General features: G+C 37.3%; 1 protein-coding gene and 1 long non-coding RNA gene across 5 annotated transcripts in view; both read right to left on the bottom strand.

The window, feature by feature from the left end:
* The window catches only part of LOC120472025 (uncharacterized), a 53442-nt gene extending 53162 nt beyond the window's left edge, over window positions 1-280 (bottom strand). The window contains exon 1 of one of the 2 annotated variants that reach the window (XR_016168295.1): window positions 168-280. This is a non-coding gene — a long non-coding RNA (uncharacterized LOC120472025). The remainder of the gene's footprint in view (window positions 1-167) is intronic. The other variant, XR_016168297.1, reaches the window with a different exon arrangement.
* Window positions 281-3471: 3191 nt separating this feature from the next.
* Window positions 3472-21340, bottom strand: part of mef2cb (myocyte enhancer factor 2cb) — a 69039-nt gene continuing 51170 nt past the window's right edge. Inside the window, exons 4-10 of one of the 3 annotated variants that reach the window (XM_039661932.2) lie at window positions 21031-21177; window positions 17530-17674; window positions 16241-16315; window positions 8408-8580; window positions 7365-7494; window positions 6709-6844; window positions 3472-3978 (exon numbers count right to left, since the gene is read on the bottom strand). In XM_039661932.2, coding sequence (XP_039517866.1) covers window positions 3615-3978; window positions 6709-6844; window positions 7365-7494; window positions 8408-8580; window positions 16241-16315; window positions 17530-17674; window positions 21031-21177 — 1170 coding nt within the window. In that variant the 3' untranslated portion in view covers window positions 3472-3614. The remainder of the gene's footprint in view (window positions 3979-6708; window positions 6845-7364; window positions 7495-8407; window positions 8581-16240; window positions 16316-17529; window positions 17675-21030; window positions 21178-21340) is intronic. The other 2 variants (XM_089130122.1, XM_039661934.2) reach the window with 2 other exon arrangements.

Here is a 21340-nt window from a genome sequence, read left to right as displayed (position 1 = left end):
ACCATGCTGACCAGACAGTATAGCCCATATTTACATTTTAAAGCAGAAGCTAAGCGAAAAACGTCGTTATTTACCTTGTTATAGTTTGCTTAACCGTTTTTAAGCTCTTGATCCCTCAAACAGGACTTACCACTGTTTAGACTTGTTGGTCTCTTTATTTTACTCACAGTGTTCCTTAAAGGAGGTTTAGCGGTGTGTTCTTCTTGACAGGTGAAAAATTTGGTACGTGCCGTGGTTTTGCATCTTTCAAACTCATGAAAGTGCCCCAAGTTCATCTATTATCACGCCCTCAGCTTACGGTTTACTTAATGGACTGGACACATGTGCACGCGACATATAGCCTAGCCTTCTGATTGGCTAAAAAAAGTTAGGGCTAACTTCATTTTTTTTTTACGTTACAGACTTTGGCTATCGTAGATTTTCGAGAGATATATTTGAAGAGTTAAAACAATTAAATATTTTAAGAATCAGTTCATCTTTTAGGATCATTTTATGTAGGCCCGCTACAATCGAAAAAAACAAACACACAAAACACGATAACAAACATGGAGTAGCCTACAAACAAACAAACAAACACACACACACACACACACACACACACACACACACACACACACACACACACACACACACACACACACACACACACAACGCTAACAAACGCATAGCCTACAAATATAGCCTACACATTATGAAATTTGTCAATGAGATTTAGAAACATCAATTGTAAACGAAAATGTTCTGAGCGGTTTTATTTAGGCCAATTTTATTTAGAAAAGTCAAAATCCAAAGTGGTAATTGGCCTTGTGTGCACCTCTGTGTGAAGATATGCCCAGACATGATGACTAAGGTCTCTCTTTTGCTGAATAAAAAAATAAAAAAATAAAAAATAACCATAATATCCTTAAGCATGGATGCTTCTGTGATTAGCCTAATAACTTTATGTTTGATTTAGAGCTACCAGACTAAATACATTTTCACCAAGCTATCTTGCAATCAAGGTGAGGGACAGAACACAATAAAAATCACACCAGGACGTCTGTGTAACTAAGAAAGCCAGTAACTTTACTGAATTCTCTTCAAAATACAAATACCTTTTTTTTAAGTCCCAGCAGGAGAAACAAATTTTATTCCATACATTAATGTTTACTACATACAGCTGAATCAAGTCCCTTGAGATACAGAGATGTGGTTTTAATTTAATGACATCTTGTCTTCAAGTGGCGACAAAGTCCAGCTTGTGCCGCTGAAAGCCTCTTTCTCCTGGTTAGAAAACAAAAAGACACCTTTCTTTCAACCTTACCCATTGTAGGTTTATACAAGCTACATTTGTCACTACAGAAATTTTCAGCATTTTATTTTATTTTTTTTGTCATTTTTTTTTATTTTGTTATATACTTAATGGAAACAACACTCGAGAGAGAGAGAGAGAGAGAGAGAGAGAGAGAGAGAGAGAGAGAGAGAGAGAGAGAGAGAGAGAGAGAGAGAGAGAGAGAGAGAGAGAGAGAGAGAGAGAGGCTCAACCAAAATTAAAAGGAAAAATAAATAAATAAAAATAACCGGAGAGTCATATATTGACAGTTGAAATCTATATAACAAACAATGGCATTGTTTCATAATACTGTACACTGGTTAGTTGGAGGAGAAAGTTCCAAATTCTCGACAACTCATTGAAAGGTAATCTGAGGCACTGGGAGGGTGAGTCAGAGGTACCAGCCACTAGCATGAACAACTTGTGAAGAAACACAATGGTCTCAAACCCAGAAATGATAATAGATTGGCAAACATGAATTTACTTTTTTTTTGTCTTTGGTAGAAAAAACAGACTAACATATGTCCTGTCAAATTCACAGAATGCACAATGATAGATATGTATAACAATTGAACAAAACTAGTCACAATCCACTAAATGATGATACAAGCTTACACAAGCAGTCATGAGGTATCTATGACCGTGCTGTCTTATATTATAAAATCGTCAGTGCAATGTCGATTAACGTGACATTGGGAACTTTTAAAGGTTGTGAATATTCCAGAAAAAAATGGGGGTGGGGAGTGGGGGATTCATGTTTAAAAGTGTGACTTCAATTTCAAAATGTCATTCTGAATGTATTTGCCCCTGAAAGACTCAGTCCGGTGAAGGAAAAAAAAAAAAGAAGAAGAAAGAGAAAACAAAACGGTGTGCAACTGCACATATTCCCTGTAATGGGGAAAAAAAGTTATGACCATCATTTTTTTTTATCATATATATTCATATATTAGAAAGCTATACACAAGCATGTTAATTTCACAGATTCTTTAAAAAGATTCTTAATATTATTATTCAATATACTTAGAAATACACGTTTAAAAACAAAACTTCTACAAAGAGAGATAGGGAGAGAGAGAAAGAGAGAGAGAGTGAGAAAAAAAAAACATTGAGCAAAGCAAGGATTCACTGTCTCAGATTTCATGGCTTATGGTTGAAAAGCCCAAGGTTTCTCGTTCTTTTACTATCATTTCTCGTATAAGCAAAGCTATCAAAACACATTCTGGCTCTTATAAACTACAAAAAGCCACAAAAATGCTTTGCATTGTATTCCTTTTTGATATGAAAATAGAAGCAAGTGTATCATACATTTTTTTTCCTCTTTTTCCTCTTTTAATACTGAACAACAACTGCAAGTCCTAGGTTTAAATGTCATCAGACTGAAGTAACATGGCTCTTAATTTAAAGTCCTTCATCTCGGCGATGCCACTCTGTCCTGCCATTTCCTTTCATTCAGCAGGAGAGTTTTAGTTTCCTGAAATACCCACTCCCCCATAACTTAACCAAGGAACCTGCACATATATCTGTACAATCCTTCGAAATTCTTGCATAACAGTTTTGTTTGTGTGAAAACAGCAATAATGACCAACCTTGACCCTTCCCCCGTGTCCCAGCCTTGTCTCTATGTACAATACGTTGAACCTGCAACATGACATTGTCACCCATAACATACAATTAGCGAAGTGGCCCTCTGAATAGAGTGGCACTAAAAGAAAAAAAAAAAGGAATCTGTACATATTGTACTGGTACATCAACTCAAGTGCTAAGCTGTCACCTCTCTGCTGTGCTCCTCTTGTGGCTGAACATCACTGAGGCAAGTATTTTACAAAAGAAAAAAAAAAAGATCCAAGAGTACCTGACACTTTTTGTTGGTTTCTTACTCTGCATACATGTACACCTACACAACGTGTAAATATATATGCATGTGTGGTAATTCTTTACATTGTATTCCACACACAGCACAAGTAATGCATAGTAGCCCGCCCACTAAACCCTCCCCGACCCGGTTTGTGCTAGTCCTCCTTCCTTGTTTCCCTCCCTGAAAACCCGTCAATCACAACAATACGCATATCAGACACACTCTGATGAAATAATAAAAGTTAAAAAACAAATGTTACAGGTCATTTGGAGAGCACTTCCTCCCCTCTCCTCAGCAAACCAGAGAACAAGGGGAGAGTAATGATTGTGACTTGTCAAAAACGGCAGAGAGAAAGCGAGAACGAGTGAGGCGCCGTGGAACCACGTGGCATCGCGCGGGGAGGTCAGGATCGAGGATTGGGCTGTCCAAGGGGGGGGGCATCGCTTATCATGTGGCCCACCCCTCTGAGAGGCGGACGCGCTTGATGGATGGGCTGTCTTGCTCGTCCAGGCCAGGCCGGCCCAATCCTAAGGGCGAATGGAAGTCGGGACGGTGATCGTCGCGGTCGCTGCCCTCGTGCGAGCTGCCGCAGCTACTGAGGCTGTCGGCCGGGGAGCGTCCCGAGTCCTGGCGCCCCTGTGTGAGCGGGCCCTGGTGCTGCTGGTGAGACGGTAGCTGGCCATAGCCTCCTGGTGTGGTGCTGCTGGATCGATCTCTAGGAGGAGAAACAGGTTCGGACTTGATGTGCAGGCTTTGAGTAGAAGGCAGGGAGAGATTTGAACCCTGACATAAGTGAGAGCTAGAGCAATTTCTGTAGGAAGGAAAGGAAACGAAGGGGGTTACGGATCGGAACGAGAGCTCGTGCACTCCTGTACACAGGTGGCAGGAGATACAATCAAATCAGTGACATTGGTCTAAAAACACTCAAACATGGTTATTGCAGAAAGGAAACGCTGCATTACTTTAGAAAACAAAAGAGATGTTTATTTCCTATATAGTGACAAAGAACAGTAAGAGAAAGTGCGAGAAAGTTGCACATGTTAAAGGTACACTATTGTTCAAGATTAACAAAATACCTCATCAATACCTACTTCTAAAAGGTATGTTTTTCTTAACATGATTCACTAAGCCTATTTTAAGTGTTTATATTTTAAACTTTGCTGGAAATTGGGCAGACGTCACTCGCTTGTGTGTGTCTTGTCAAATCTGTAAATTGAGAAAAGTTGCTCTGACTTCTTTGACGTGAGTATGGTGTGGGAGATGTCACTATGAGCGATAAAGAATCTCCAACCTCCAGGGAATCACCTGTATTAAAAAAACTGAGGGATTTGAAATGTTGTAAAAGCGATGTGGATATGGTGTGTATATAGCTTTTAAAGTGGGCCCCACTCTATGGAACAATCTCCCTATTCAACTTAAAATGGCAGTGTTGTAGTCGAGACCACCTCACTCGAGTCCGAGTCGACACCGAGACCAGAGAGAGACGTGTCCGAGTCAAGACCGAGTCCATAGAGAGTCGAGTCCGAGACCAGAGACGGTCGAGTCCGAGTCGAGACCGAGACCAGTGAGGGTTGATTACCTAATTTACTTTTATTTACTTAGAGAAATCCTTTTTTTTTTTTTTTTTTTTTACTGAATTTACTTAGAGTTTAAAAAATATGATCAGTTTAGGGTAAAAAGGCCAAATAGTAGGTGGTGTTAAAAGTAATTTTATTACAATTTGTCATGCGCAGTTGCGCACTAGAAAATCACCAATCACTGGGCGTCAATCAATTTAAAGAAATATTTTATTAACATACATTAATAATCATGAAAAATATTTTTAATTGAACTCGAGTGGACTCGGGAATAATTCCGAGTCCTAAAAAAAAAATGTTCGAGTACGAGTCAATTCCGTGTCCAAATGGACACGAGTCCATGACAAGACCAAGACCATTAAAATATGGTCTCGAGACGAGTCCGAGTCTCGAGTACTACAACACTGTAAAATGGCTTCCACTCTATCTGAGTTTAAAACATTTGTTTGGATTAGCTTTTAATATGTAATTTACTTGTTTTTTTTGTTCTTTGTTAACTATTTTTATTTTTAATCCACAATATTTTGACTGACGATGCAATGTGTATTATACTGTGACGATGGTAACACTTTACAATGTGGTTCATTAGTTAACATTAGTAAATGCATTAACTAACATGAACTAATGATGAGCAATGCATTAGTTACAGTGTTTATTAAACTTTGTTAATGTTAGTTAATACAAATACAGCTGTTCATTGTGCGTTCATGTTAGTTCACAATCTATTAACTAATGTTAACTAATACAACCTTTGATTTTAACAACGTATTAGTAAATGTTGGAATTAATATTAACTAAGATTAATACATGCTGAAGAAGTATTGTTCACATATTGTACATGTTAACTAATGTAGTTAACTAATGTTAACTAATGAACCTTATTGTAAAGTGTTACCGTGATTATTGTACAGCACTTTGGTCGGCCAAAGCCGGTAATAAATGTGCTCTAGAAATAAACGAACTTGAACTTGTTTTTTATTACTCAACAAGTGAGTAAGGTATTTTATTGAACCGATACATTAACATGTGTTGCTTTCCAACAGAGTTTATTGTAAAGCATTATAGGTTTAGTTCACCCAAAAATGAAAATTATGTCATTCATGACTCACCCTCATGTCGTTCCAAGCCTGTAAGACCGTTCAAGATATTTTAGATTTAGTCCGAGGGCTTTCTGTCCCTCCATTGAAAATGTTTTTGTTTGCAGCGTGCGTCTCCCTCAGACTGTAAATGAAGCTTGGGCGCACTGATAACACATCAGCAGCGTCTTACATCACCAGCGCCACTAAACGCGTCTCGACAACAGAACCAGAAGACAATGCAATGCTGAATAAAGTCGTAGTTTTTGTTATTTTTGGACCAAAATGTAGCTATATTCGATGCTTCGAAAAATACTAACTGATGTCACATGGGCTACTTTGATGATGTCTTTATTTCCTTTCTGGACAAGGACACCGTACATACATTTTCAATGGAGGGACCGAAAGCTCTCGGACTAAATCTATCTTAAACTGTGTTTCGAAGATGAACGGAGGTCTTACGGGCATTAATGACATAATTTTCATTTTTGGGTGAACTAACCCTTTATCTATTGTGGAGGGCCACTTCATAATGGTTGTTGAAGTGCTGTGCTGGAGTTTATTTTCAAGGAAGTACCGTGTCTATTAATGGGTAAAGCTACAGCAATGTCTTCAGCTAGTCAACTAGAGATAATGTCCATCTCAACTGATTATATCTCTTAATCCTAGTAGTGAATATTTTATGAACAGTAGGATAACAGTATTCATATTCACAAAGCCAAAGCACAACCAAAACAATGTTCTTCTGCAAAATGCATGTAGTTTTGTTTTTGTAGTTACATAGTGTACCTTTAAGTGCATAAGGATTGATATGTGTATTTGTAATTAAGTGTGTGTGTGTGTGTGTGTGTGTGTGTGTGTGTGTGTGTGTGTGTGTGTGTGACTCACCCCAGCTGACTGAGAGCAGAGTGCTGCATGTTCTGAATCTGATGTTGCTGCCATCCGCTCATTGAGCCCAGATGCAGAGTGTTGGCACTGTTGAAGCCAGATATAGAGGACAGATCCGCACTGCTCAGAGAATATTCTAGAAGAAAAAACACATGATCAGGGTTAATATTTGCATCCTAAACAATTGATGGAGCTTTTCTGGATAACAATAGCTCCGCCTGCTGGAGAGACAGAGCAACACACAGACTAGAAAAAAAGAGAAGAGATTCTGAATAAAATTAGTCTGGGTTTAATTAATATATATATATAAAAAAAGCTGAATAATAATTATAAAACAAAATATAAAAAAAAACTATGAAAATATAATTACAAATATTTACGCTAATTTCTACATCTGATTATGTTAATTTACAGTAATTACAGTTGTAATAGATTACTGAACAGTATTTTAAATTAATGCACTAATTATATTATATTATATTACATTTATTAATTTATTTATTATTAAACACTAAACATTACAATTACTAAATTGAATGGTATAACTAACAAATAAAAATATATATTCCTCTTTAGTAAAACATTTGAAACATTCTGATTAAGATGTCAACGTGTGTATAAAGTGTTATGAGTTTTAATGTAGTTGAGGTACCTACCAGTACCATATGAGGTGGAAATGGCTGATGGGTAACCGCCCATTCCCTGTCCCGGTAGAGTGGGCGTCGCTACAGAAACCACTGGGGTCGCCAGTGACTGTGCAGACTGAGAGTTGTTTATTCTCTGGTTCTATAAGAAGAGGAAGAGAGCAGAAGAACACATACAGATGACCTGTCACGTCAAGAGGCTTGAACATAATCTTTGTATCTTCATCAAACAAACGAGAGAGCACCGCCTACCAAAATAATGAAGGAAAAAAAAAAGGCCATTTGACATGAAGCACCAGTGAACCTTCTCAACCTATGATTTACAATCCCTCATATGGCACTTGGTCGCTATAGAAACTCAAGGTCTCCAAGGCAACAGAACCAGTAAAAAGAGGGGTTGGAGGTGTTTTTCTTTTCCTGGATTGATGACTGAATGATGTGACATAGATTAAGAAAAGAAAACCAGCGATAAGGAGAGATGGACACGGAGGGAGTCAATAAGACCTGAGAACGAGACGACTCTTATAACCACTAGATGTCACTCTGGAGCTTGGTTGTGTAGATGTTCCTAGTTCACTGCTACGAAATTGCGTTTAGGCAATTTGGCGTTTGAACAATAAGCTACATCTGACCACACACTGGTCTGATCATTTTATGTGTATGAGGATGACAAATGGCCTTCAGATCTACTAGCCTACGCATGTCACCGGTTTGAGTGACAGTGTCACTTACCAATAGAAGGTCAACATCCTCAGACTGATGGCAGTAAAGGGAGGGTGATAAATCCAGAATTAGTGTCATTGATTGACAGTGAGTGCAGCTCATAGCCGCCTACGACACTACGTGACGCTACAGACGCGTACTTCACCAAACAAGACCAAACCTGCTGAGGAGTTTCTAATACTCTAACCTGTGCTTAGATAACGAAACTACTGGAGAGGAAATGAGAAGAAAGGAGAGGAGAACCACAGAGGGTTACAAAGGAACCGAGGCGTGTGGTTTTATGGATGTGGTACTATCGTGGCTGTTAGTAAAATTCAACACAACACACTTACGATGGAGGGCATGTTGTTCTTTGCCCCGGGTGGGATGAGCACTCGTAGGTCAGGCTTACGGCTGTTCATGCCCAGGTTCACCGGTGGAGGGGACTTGGCCTGCATGCTCTTGTTCATTCCTCCGGAGGACACCAGAAGTCCTGGAGAGTTACGGTGGTTTCCATAGCCATTTCCTAATGAGAGACAGACCGGGAGGGGGGGAAAGGCGTTAGACACAACAGAGCCAAATTGAGTACATCAAACTTTCACCATGGCACCCAATTTTAAGCAAGCTTCATTTCACTCTCTCGCCTGCACCAGAATGCATCATTTCCACCGTCATCTACTGTGAAGCCTCCATTCAAGCCTGTCTGCAGCTCTCCACACGGTTCCAGTGAGCCTTTACCACATGCAGCCATTAAACACTGTTTTATCCGTTCTGGAGTATTGCAAGCATCTTTCACCAAGAATGTGCTCTTTCAATTCAATGTTTCCACACCATTTCACACAACTTTCACCTCCACCACCACTCATTCATTTGTACCAAGCACTTGGTCAACACACCCTCTCATTCACCCTCCATCACACCAAGCCAGACTAATTCAGCTACCCCAAATCACCCCGTCACGCTCAGATGATTTTCACTCATGAAATTATTATGATTCAAAATATGAGTATTTTTTTTTTCTCTGCCTCTGCATGAGTAAAAAGATCCAAGCTCTCAGTTCAACCGATTGTCATGGATAAGGTACATCATTTTGTCATTGATTCATAAGATAAAATATATTATGAAAATATTTGTTTTAAAACGGTAACATTTTAACTTTGAAAATGAGCAGAGATTAAAAAATATGTATTTATTTTCTTCGTCAAAATTATGACGTTACATTGTCACTCATTATCCATTAAACCCCTTAAAATGCAATGCTTTATACAGATATAATAATTTATACATATAAAATAAATTTGTAATATAATAAGCATAATATTAAGCTTCAGAGTTAAACATGTTTTTTTTTATGTATTTATATAAAGTAAAAACTAAACTACAAACTAAATTAAACTACTGCCGGAGAAAAGGATAAGGTTTTGTCAACAGCATCTGCTATTTAGGAAAACATTTACTGAAAAAAAAAAGGAAAGAAAACCCAATTTGGTAGGATTAATATATATTTTTGTTAGTATTATTTTTAGGGCTGTCAAACGATTAATCGCGATTAATCGCATTTAAAATAAAAGTTTGTGTTTACATAATATATGTGTGTGTACTGTGTATAATTATTTTGTATATATATAAATACACACACATGCATGTATATTTAAGAAAAAAAAATATTAATTATATATAAAATATGTATATTTATATGTAATATAAATTACATATAAATCTATAACAGTATATACATCAAATATTTCTTAAATATTTACAAGCATGCATGTGTATTTATAAATATAAAATAATTATACACAGTGCACCCACATATATTATGTAAACACAAACTTTTATTTTGGATGCGATTAATCGCGATTAATCGTTGGACGGCCCTAATTATTATTAATTTGAAAAAGGCCAGGCCTAAAGTTGAATTCATATTGCTATTATTTTCTTTATGACATAACTACGATGCGTTACTGATCCTCTTTTTATTGAGGTCTTTGGTCTTCAGCTATGGCGTATTCATGACAGACTGCTTCAATGTTTCTGTTTCAGAGCAAACTGTTGCAGCATGATGTCTCTTTAAAAAAATTGAGAGATGATGATGATGAAATGTGGAGTGTGGGTAGATAAAGATAAAGAGAGAGAGGAGGCTCATTTTGTTCCTCTCGTGGTTTTGCGGTAAGGAGCCAGGTGTTTAATGAATAGAGACAGACAGGTGGCATTGGTAACTCATAATGCTTTAAGAGCTGATGTCAAATGAGAGCAAAACAGTAAAAAACTTCATTAGGTAAAACATTTTAGTTCAGTATTAGTGTTATTATCGAGCATCACTGGTTTTGTTTCAACACTTTATATCAATTAAATTCACAAATGGATTTTGAATATTCCACTCATTTCAATACCCTTTATTTCAACAGTAAAGGATTCACTCCAAGTCCCATCTGGAGCACAATGGGAAGGTTGCCACTATCACATCTCATTTCCCAAGGCAGCAGTCTCTATGAATGACATGAAATGCATGGCCCTTAACTACTGACAGTAAAGGTCGTCATTTGGCAATCAATGATAAATACATGTGTGCACATGTGGCTTTCTCTTATGACTACCACAAGTGGATCAGACAAGCAATCTTTATTCCTCATCCACAATTGCTAACCCAACTTCATCATCTCCAAAGAACCAGAGGGGTACATTATAACTCGAAAAAAAAAAAAAAAAATAGGAGGGATCGAGGAAAGAAGTACAGAGTCTTTGTTTCAATCCAAATCCCTCTTCTTCTTTTTTTTCTTTCGAGGGGGAAAATGTGAAGTGCTGCATGGCTTTTGCCACTTAAAAGAGGGTTAGGAATTATACGGTAGACATAAATGAATTTCCCAATCATACACTCGAGAGGAAAACTAGACGCAGATGTCGTCCTCGGCAATTTCGCCCTGGTGATCTTTCTTTAATTTGAAGGCGATGGTTTTTGTTGTTTTCAAATGAGAAGTCTTGAAAGCGCAATTTGCACGATTCAAGGAAAAGAAGGAGGACATAAGCCGGGAACCAGGAAGAGCAACTGTGATTGTGAGAGATTGTGTTGGTACAAGTGTGAGCGGGTGGATGTACGTACAGCGCCATGTGCACTGATGCATTTCCTGTCTCCTCATACATAGTGAAGTACAGGGCTCGAAAAACAGCTGGCTGGAGCTCTTCTCTAAACACTTAAACAGCCACACTTCATTGTTCGCAGTGGAGATGAGGAAATAAAACTGCATTTGATCCCCTTAAAATACATCTCCACACTTAAAAAGGAATATGACGGGCTCAGTACAAGTTGAGCTCAATCGACAGCACTCGTGTCTCATAATGCTGATTGCCACAAAAATTAATTCAACTCTCGCTCTCTCTCTAAAAACAAACAGTAATCTAGGTTACAATGCAACACTTACAATAGAAGTGAACCGGGGCAATTAATACACATACAAATATTCACTGTTTCGATAATATAGCACAATTTTACTAAGAATTTTTTTCTAAAACTAACATTTGTATTTAAAGTTTCCATGTAAAGTTATAACTTTGACCCAATGCCATAAACTAGCGTAAAAATAATGATTTAAGCAGCTTTACGTACCTGCTTTTATAAAGTTATGATCTGCACATTTCTGTTTTTAAATCTTTTAAAATGTTACACCTTTAAATCTTCAAATCTGCTTTTTTGTCCCATTCATGTCCATTATACAGTAAGTGCCCCCATTCACTTCCAGCATGTATGCTGGTATCAGCATTATGTCACATATGCTGTTGGTTGGGCTTCACTTCTGGTTTTGAAGCCAAATATTCCTTTAAAGTCTTTAACAAATAAATTAGCGCCATATATAATGTTTACTGAATATCTGTGAATTTTAAACTTTTTAAGTTCAAGCTATTTGACCGAAACACCGTGAGAAAATCCCAATCATTTCTGTAATTATGACAGCAGAAAAAGACTGATCGACAGAACCATTCATAGAGACTGGCCTCTGTTCTGCTCTGGTAACCATAGAAACATGTGATTTCATGATATGTTCAGGTTAAGGGCCCTGTACAGTACAGTACACCCTGAACCAATCATAAACACGTGGACTGCTCACATCACATGGAGAAAGATCTATTTAACAACAAGAGCGCTGCCATTGGTAAGCACCCTCATATGATACTGTAATAATAATATATTAGTGAAACAGATTCTTCAGGCTCTGAAGATCGTCAAATGTATCTATTTACAATGTGTTTTTGCAGTGGTGAGCAGTGTAGCCAATCAGAGATATACTGTAGTTATTGATCTCTTAGGGCTCAAAATTCCCTTTAATATTCAGTGCTGAGTTATGAATGCTTGTGAAACCTCTCATTAACAAAGTGTAGACACGATATAAGTAAGAGGTTTATTCTGCATTGCTGCCAGCTTCATTGATTTTAATGGACTTTTGTGAGATCGCAATTACCTGACAAAGCGACAGCATTTTAGTGATTGTAAAGGGAGCGATCTTGGCTCGCTTTCGAAGCTGCAGCCTATATAATCCAGTGAATAAAACTAGGACCGACGGCCAATTGCATGCTGCAAAGTTTCGGAAGTGACATTTACATATAGATACTGGATTCACTCTGTATATGACAGGTTAAAATTGTAATGCAGCAGTTAAAATGCAGATTAATAGATTAATAGAAACATATGCATGGCAAAATATATATTTTTAATTATATTCCAACAATTGGTAAAAGTGATGACTTGTCAAAAATCTTAAATATCTCACTGTACACTGCTATGGAGGAGTACTAGAGCACCCTCAATAATTTAAGAAGCACCCTCAGTGATTTGTTTCTGGAAACAGGCCTGGCAATTGGTGATTAGCAATACCAAGCAAGAGTTAAAGTGACCCGTCAAGAGCATACAGTCAGAAATGATGAGTTCAACTAAGGACGTGTGCTAGACACTGGTGATGAATGAGCCACGGCGACTTGATTTATGGATCAGAAGCAGCACAACTGGGATTCAGGTGGCCAATAAGTAGCACGAAACTTATTTAACTCTTTTTTTTTTCCGTTGCTTGTTCTTTAAGTCACTGAAAGCGGCATCTCAGATTCAAAACCAGTGCGCTTTAGGCCAAAACAGTGTCCATCTTCTGACTCACGCTGTTTCCCTTGCAAAAGCCACACAAGTATCTTCCCTGTGTGCTTGTGGCCCAGCTATCGCCCTCACAATGGGGAAGTACTAAAATTACAGCTGCCCAGAAACGAGCGGTCCCCTCCTCACACACAAATCGCCTGATGTGAACACGTGATAAAGGAGCCGATTCTATTTCTGGGGCTCCACAGAGGAGGCTTAACTGTAAATGGGCTTGGCCTAAGTTTCCACTCAGCGTCAAATCGAGCTGACCAGCTAGTGTGGTTAAGCACACGCTTGCTTTCCCTGCGAGTTGGACATTGTCTGATTTCTTATTGTGGTGTAACGGTCGCATTAATCCTGTTGTCCGTGTTTGTTGACTCGGTGTTGAGGTTTCAGGCCAGCCTCGGTTCAAGCAACTGAAAGAACTGCACATGCACTGCTACTTCAATGACCCGTAAACTGCAGAGGTGTGGTTGGAAATGCCTGTAAGCGGTAAATTAACAATAAAAAACATCGAAATAAAACACTTAATGGACTTGCTACTCACTCCTTCGAGATAAAATAGACTTTCTCACATGTGTTGGCTGACCTCTCCATATCTCATAGCACAACATGTGTCGCAGATGCATAAATACATGTAGCAGAGGATTTGCGGTTGTCTGAGAATGCCAGGCTGACAGCCAAACAAATAACTGAATGTGACTGACATCATAACATGGCACACTCTGCTAGAAAACACCACTCCATAACATAACTTTAATACAAATAACATAAAAACCTAACATAACATAAAAAAATATGTTCAAATATACACACACTAGACACTACTGTTCAAAAGGTTCTCTTTTTTAATGGTTTTGTCTCTTATGCACACCAAGGCTGTTTATTTTTTGTTCGTTTTCTGTTTTTAATATTTGTAAAATGTAATCAATTGCTGTGATGACAAAGCTGAACTTCTAGCACCATTACTCTTCAGTGTCACATGATCCTTCATAAATTATTATGCTTTTTTTTGTAAAGAAACATTTATTATTTTTTATTTTTTATTTATTATTTTTGACATTATCAATGTTGTAAATAATTGTGTTGCTTAATATATATATTAAAAAAAAAATGTTAATTTCTTTAAAAAAAATCTTACTGGGTCGAAACTTGGTGACTGGTATAAAAAAAAATATATGTACTTACAGTAAATATTACTAATCATTGCATTAATAGTATATTTAGAATTATATATTAATTGCTATGGTTTCATTCTTAATGCAATGCCTGCACTATACTACTACTACTAATAATAGTAAATAAATAATACATTAAAAAAGGGATACTAAACATCTTGGAATCAATAAGTAACTAAGGCTGCTAGAAGAGAGCGAGAGAAAAGGAGTCATGAATATTCATGTATTCTCTATTAGACCATTAAAAGGCTGCTTGTGTCGTTTGACTCTCTTCAACTCTTGTTTCCAGAGTTGTGGCCTACATCAACTCCACACTGTGCCCTGTGTTAGCCTGTCGTCGGCACAATGGCTATATTTGATGGCTGTAGACCTTGAATGTGGACAGCAGGGCCACACCAACAAGTGGTACTATTGTGCTTTCGAGACAGTGAGAAGAGGGGGTCAGTTGACAGACCTTACCCTCGCCCTCATACAATGGACTCAGGGCCAGACAAGGTTACCCAGCTGTGTCTCAGCAACCCGGAGGCCAAGTTCAAAACATCTACTATCCCGCTTTAAATATCCAAGCCATACTTCAGCAGTGACCACTGGTTAGTGGTTAAGACTGCAGACCTACACACACACACACACACACACACACAGATGCGCGCAGACGCAAACAGATGCACAGACACGCATACACAGACGTCCACATATACCCACAGACTCTGCGGCAACCACAAGCCAAAGCACCAATCCGACTGTATAACTATTCCTTTCAAGTGGATTGTTCTGGTATATAGAAACTCATATACAAATTCTCCAAAAGGACTGGGCTACTCGATGGAAAAATATTCCAAGTATGTCTAACTCCAAACACACGGTAGCCCTTATCCTACAAAGTACATAAAGCAGAAGTACAGGGTGAGAGGAGAGCTGTGAGCGCGATCATTTTCAGACAAGAACTGAAGCAAACAAACAAAGGGACATGGCTCAGACAGTACAGGATATCACTAATGCCAATATGCTTGTTTACCTCTTTACTAAAAAGCTGATATTTACAAAGCTTATAGGGATGAACATCTCTATCTGCTTGAAGAGCACACAACAAGAGATTTCACCAAACCTGACCAATTCAGTCAAGAAATGGTTTAATGCTAGTTGCACTAAAAAGGATTGGGGTCAATACAATCTATTTATAAAAAAATAAAAAAAAAATAATAAAATAAATGTTACCTAATAATAATAATAATTAATCAAAGAAGCATTAAATTGATCAGAAATCACTGCAAAGACTTGTACGATGTTATAAAAGATTCATATTTCAAATAAATGTAAAGTAGCACAACTGTATTCAACATTGATACTAACACGGAAATGTTTCGTGAGCACCAAATCAGCATATTACAATGATTTCTGAAGGATCACGTGACACTGACTGAAGCCTTGAAACAATGACTGCTGAAAATTCAGCTCAATATTATTATTTTTACTGTATTTTTTTTTATCAAATAAATGCAGCCTTGGTGAGCATAAGAGACTTCTATCAAAAGTATTAAAAAATAGTAGGCTACCGACTCCTAAACTTTTTGCTCAAACTAATACGCTAAGTGTGATAATACTGATACGCACATTAACACAACACAACTATTGTTCACACAGTAATCATTTCGCAAGAATTGAAGTGAAAAAAACAAAACCAAATATTTTCAGTTACTGAGGCTGTTGGGTTTGAACCAATCCAGTTCAGTCCAGTTCACTTAATGACTAAAGACTGCGGAGAAATTACTGTGAATACAAGCCCAGCTTAAACAAACAGACGTTTTGCTGAAAATTTGCGAGGCTGGTTAGAGCTGGAAGAGAATTCGTGCAGTTATTGGCTGAGTAAAAGTCATGATGGAGAGGGAACATACTGTAGTATGTGGGGATGCCGTCCTTACCAGCACTGGTGCCCGCGCCAGTGGAGAGATCAGTGCCCATCAGACCACCTAGCATGAGACGAGAAAGACAGAGAGAGAGAGAGAGATTCATTCAGCTGACATCCATATCCTACCACAAAATCGTCCTTCTTAAAACTGTCTGATCATTTATTAAGCTCCATCAGGCCATAAAGATCATCCTCCCTCCCAGCATGTTTAAGAGCGAGGGAGACCGAAAGACAAATATAAGGTGACAGAGACGTGTGTGTGTGTGTGTGTGTGTGTGTGCGTGTGTGTGTGTGTGTGTGTGTGTGTGTGTGTGTGTGTGTGTGTGTGTGTGTGTGTGTGTGTGTGTGTGTGTGTTTGTTTGTCTGAGAAGAACAAAACACTGTCCTTTTCCACCTCAGCACACTTTTCTAAGGAGGAAGTGATGTGGCCTACGGGGCTCGACCGCGGTGTCCAAGAAAAATTACACATTTTTATTTTTAAGCATGCAGGGGAGCAAGTGTGGTCAGAGGCGTGCAGGCTGGGCCAAAACTCATATTTAGCTAAGCGCTCCTGGAACACAGAGCTGATTGCATCAGGAGAAAGCCGTTTTAATGACAGAGCTGTGGGTGAGAGACTCGGCCTAATGAAGCAAGACAACACAACAATAACAAAGTGCCAACAGGATCGTGCTGTACACTCTAAAAGGAAAGGTTTCTATGCAGAACCTTAAAGGGTTCTGGTCAAGAGCATCATATATAAAACCTGTTTTGGGGTTCCCATCATGGGATCATTTTATGGTTTACTCTTTTATTAATTATTACATTTTAAGTCACGTTATATTTTGATTTAATCATATCATTTAAAGAGCTTGTAAACATATGTTTTAAATAATCCATTAAACATGAAAGTATTATGCAATCATTTAAGACATTTCTCCTTATAGAAGTTTTAAGCCTATAGAGCCACTGAATCCTTTTTTTTTCTTTCTAAAAATGTATGAATATTGGCCATTGGAAAATACAGATAAAAAGGGAATATGAATATAAATATAGGGGAATGCTGAGTATTAAATTAATTATTGGTAATATTATGCTGTATGTATGGCAGAGAATTTGTAACACGTCTAACTTTAATAGTATATTAATTATTATTATTTTTAAAAGTATTTTTTAATAGGACTTGGCCACATCAGCAGGATAAAAAAGTTGTTTCAGGGGCAATTAAAGTTATATTTTAATGAAATATATGTATTTTACAGTCACACTATGCACAATATGATATATGTGTGTGTTTACCTGCACTAGGTGGTCTGTGTGTGACCCCAGGAGACATGCTGTTCCTCTGCAGGCTGTGGTGGGCCAGTGGAAGCAGGTTATGATTGCCTGGGTAGATCTGGTTATTCACTGGGATGGGCATCTCGTAGGTGGAAGAGGGCACCGCCTGTTTGGAGACAGAAGCAATAAATACCTTTAAAATATTGATTAGTAACAAACTACAATAATAATGGTAAAAACAAGTTAAACGCACTGAATAAAAAAAGGCAAAGTGTGTGTGTGTGTGCGTGTTTGGGGGCGCGGCATGAATTTGAACATGAACACGTAACCTTTTGATTTTTAAAATTTTTTACAAATATATTGAATGCAATGTAGGAAGCTTGTTTCCATCACATAAAAGAAAAAAAAAAAGGTAATTGCGCCTGTTCTGCGTACAATTCTGACTTTATTTCTCGCAATTGCGGGTTTACATCTCAAAATTATTTTTCTCAGAATTGCATGATACAAAGTCAAAATTGGGAGGTATAAACTTGCAACTATGAGAAAAAAAAGTAATAATTTTGACTTAATATCTTGACTTAATTACTTGACTTAACTTTATATCACACTTTATTTTTCTCAATTTGCGAATTTAAATCTCGGAATAAAACTATTTAAAAGATAATTACGACTTTTTATCTCACAATTCTGACTTTTTTGTGAGTTATGTCAGAATTGTGAGATAAAAAATTGTTATTATCTTTTAAATTGTTTTATTCCGTGGCAGAAACAAGCTTCCATACACTGTAAAAAATATTGTTGGTTTAACTTAAAAAAAATGAAGTAACCTGGTTGCCTTAAAAAGTTCATTGAAATGGAAAAAAATTAGTTAATACAATGAAGGAGATTGATTTAATCATCAGAAACTCAAAATATTATGTTATCTGAACCACATTAATTATTTATAAGTTAATGACTTTATAAGTAAATTAATTATAAGTTGATTTGACAAAAGAAAAAAAATGCTGTGAAAAATATGCTTCACAAAAGAAAAATATATATATATTTTTTTTACAGTGTAGCAATGGCATCAATTCTTAGAGCATTTTCTCGGTTATCTACCCTAAAGGAACAGGCTGAGATGACTCTAACTTCTCTAAATCTCTGTAAATCCTCTTGTTCGTGTCACTCCAAAAGACACAGGCTTAACCTTGAAGAGAGTCCTTCCTCCTTCACATTATGTTTTCTTAAGGACAAAATAGCCCCTAATTGTAGCCATGTGTCCAAAGGGTCTGTAAGTGCTCATCTGGGAGAGCATCAACTGACAGGAACTGAAGAGGAGCCTCTCGCTCTTTCTCACTCTTTCATTCTTCATTAACTCACAAGGCCACAGCAATCATGGCTTGAGGCAGACAAATATTTTCTCTCCGCAGAGGTCTTGGCGGGCACAGCTTCACTTTTGTTAGGTGTTCATTTTTCCGTCTTTACCTTCATGTTCTGTTTGGAGTCTCAGAGACCCTAAGGCTTTTTAATAGCTTGAAAAATATTAGTTTGATGCTTCATGACTTTTTGGAAATTGTATGAGAACTAATTTATAAACCACATTCATTCTAACCTTATAACACCAATCAGTTATTGTACATTGATTTTTTTTTTCTCCCTGGAGTAATAGTCAAATATGTTATAAGACCACATTCCTAAAAAGTGCATGTCTAATCTCTGACAAAACAGAGGGATACTGCTTTAGTAAATGTCAGCCTAATTTAATTATATAATTGTTTTTAATAAAATCTATTAAAAGTTAAAAGAAAATAAGGGGTCAATATCTAAATTACATTTTTTTTTTAATTGACCCTAAGCAATAATAACAGTCAAGCTTAACAAAACATGGGGGAATCTTTAGCATCCTTAGCAACTGCATCCCTATTTTTTAAATGAAAGAAATTTCCACATCTTCTTGTGTACGTGAGGCTGTACATCTTCGGCATGGTGCCTTTCTTCCTCTTTGTGTAGAGTACTCTCAAACTGGTAAAAATATAACTCAGTTACTGTGACCACAGAGCGAACTGCAACTATCTTCCCCACTATGGGCTATATGTACGCATGAGTTCCGCATTTGACCTAAGGATGCTCGTCTGTTTCCGGTTGTGGAGATTAAAGCGGAGGAAAACCGAGGAAAACGGGATTATGGCAGAGTCTTCAAAATTTACTGTCCTCCCGTCTTTGAAACGAAACTTTCATACGTTTAGATGTAATTTTGTATATAGTTATGTTTATTTAATATAATTTTACAGTAAAAAGAAGCATAAACACAATGAGGGGAACAAACAATAACGTTTCTTTAGTATAACCATGGAGTATAAAATTCAATATAAATTCTCGGTATTGCATTGGACTCTACGATCGGCGGAAGTTATTGAGCATAGAGCCCATTACTGTATTTACCAGTTCACCCAACCCAACCTAATTCCCATAACCAATAAAAGACTGTAGCTAACTGGATATATATATTTTTAATCACAAAATAAATACATATTTAAATCATGCAAGTTGCTAAGACTTCCAACTTTCCTTGAAGATGATCTTTTATTTCTAACAGCATTGGCAAACTACCAAGACAGACAGACAGACAGACAGATATATACAGATAGATAGATAGATAGATAGATAGATAGATAGATAGATAGATAGATAGATAGATAGATAGATAGATAGATAGATAGATAGATAGATAGATAGATAGATAGATAGATAGATAGATAGATAGATAGATTTGTGCTGATTTTTTATTTAATTATTTTGTTTTTTCTGCGTCATATTTTGAGATATTTGAGAAATAATACTGAACTGATCAATATGAGGCTAACATCATGACTCTCAAGCTTTTATAACATGCAGTATATTGTCTTCAGTGGAGCATGCTGTTTTATTTCTCTTATTTCTTAGTAGCTAGGGAAGCACATGCAAGATTTGCAAATTAATTAACATGTAATGAAGAGTATCTATTTCTGAATACCAATCGGTGGAAGGCCTTCCAAGGCACAAAACACTCTGAAATGACTGTTTTTCTCAAAGTCTTTGTACTTGTACATATTTTAGTCATATCTCAGAAAGCCAATTATCACCCATGCATCCAATGGCAGTGCCAGTATATACTAAGTATACTAAATCTACATGATATATATTTTATATGAGATCTATATACGGCATTAAATCAAGATTAAAATAAACTGCTTTTTTTGTCTCTGAATTTGTTAGCTTTTTCCACAAAACTGTTAGTTTTTAGCCTCTCCTCTCTTTACTGTACTTACAGATATCTTCTGAGTCTTGATCATTAGATCAAACTCTTCATTAATCTGTTTGTATTTCTCCTCCGTGCGCGGAGTAAGAGCGAGAGCAGACTCGAGCTCCAGGCTCTCGCCGCCTTTGTTCTCCTTCTTGCTCAATGCCTGATGGCCCGCACAGATCGAACAGTGAGCCAGAGCACAAAGAGAGAAAGAGAAAGGAAGTATGAGAGGGCTAGTCTGAAATGCAGGTACTTACACATATCCTCTGTCTGCTGATCATGTGCAGATCAATGTCGTTGTTGAGTTTATGGAACTTGTCGTCTGACTCAGGGCTGTGGCCCACCGAGTCGTCTGCGTCGGGGTCAGGACTGTCACAGCCATTTAGACCCTTCTTTCTCAGGGTCTGTAAATACAAGTTTGCACACAGTTCAAATACCAACCACCATGTAGTCAATCAGGTGGGTCATACAAGCTGTATTTAGACAGGATTCAACTGAAGCTCACTTAGGTATTTGGAGGAAACTATACCTCAAAATTTTTATGTAAAGTCATGTACAGTATAGTTA

The sequence above is a fragment of the Pimephales promelas genome, chromosome 4 (genome assembly GCF_988280905.1).
Source record: "Pimephales promelas chromosome 4, fPimPro1.hap1.1, whole genome shotgun sequence".
In the NCBI taxonomy this organism is placed as follows: domain Eukaryota; kingdom Metazoa; phylum Chordata; class Actinopteri; order Cypriniformes; family Leuciscidae; genus Pimephales; species Pimephales promelas.
The sequence above is the reverse complement of the archived record's forward strand: the minus strand, read 5'-3'. Positions and strand labels throughout refer to the sequence as shown.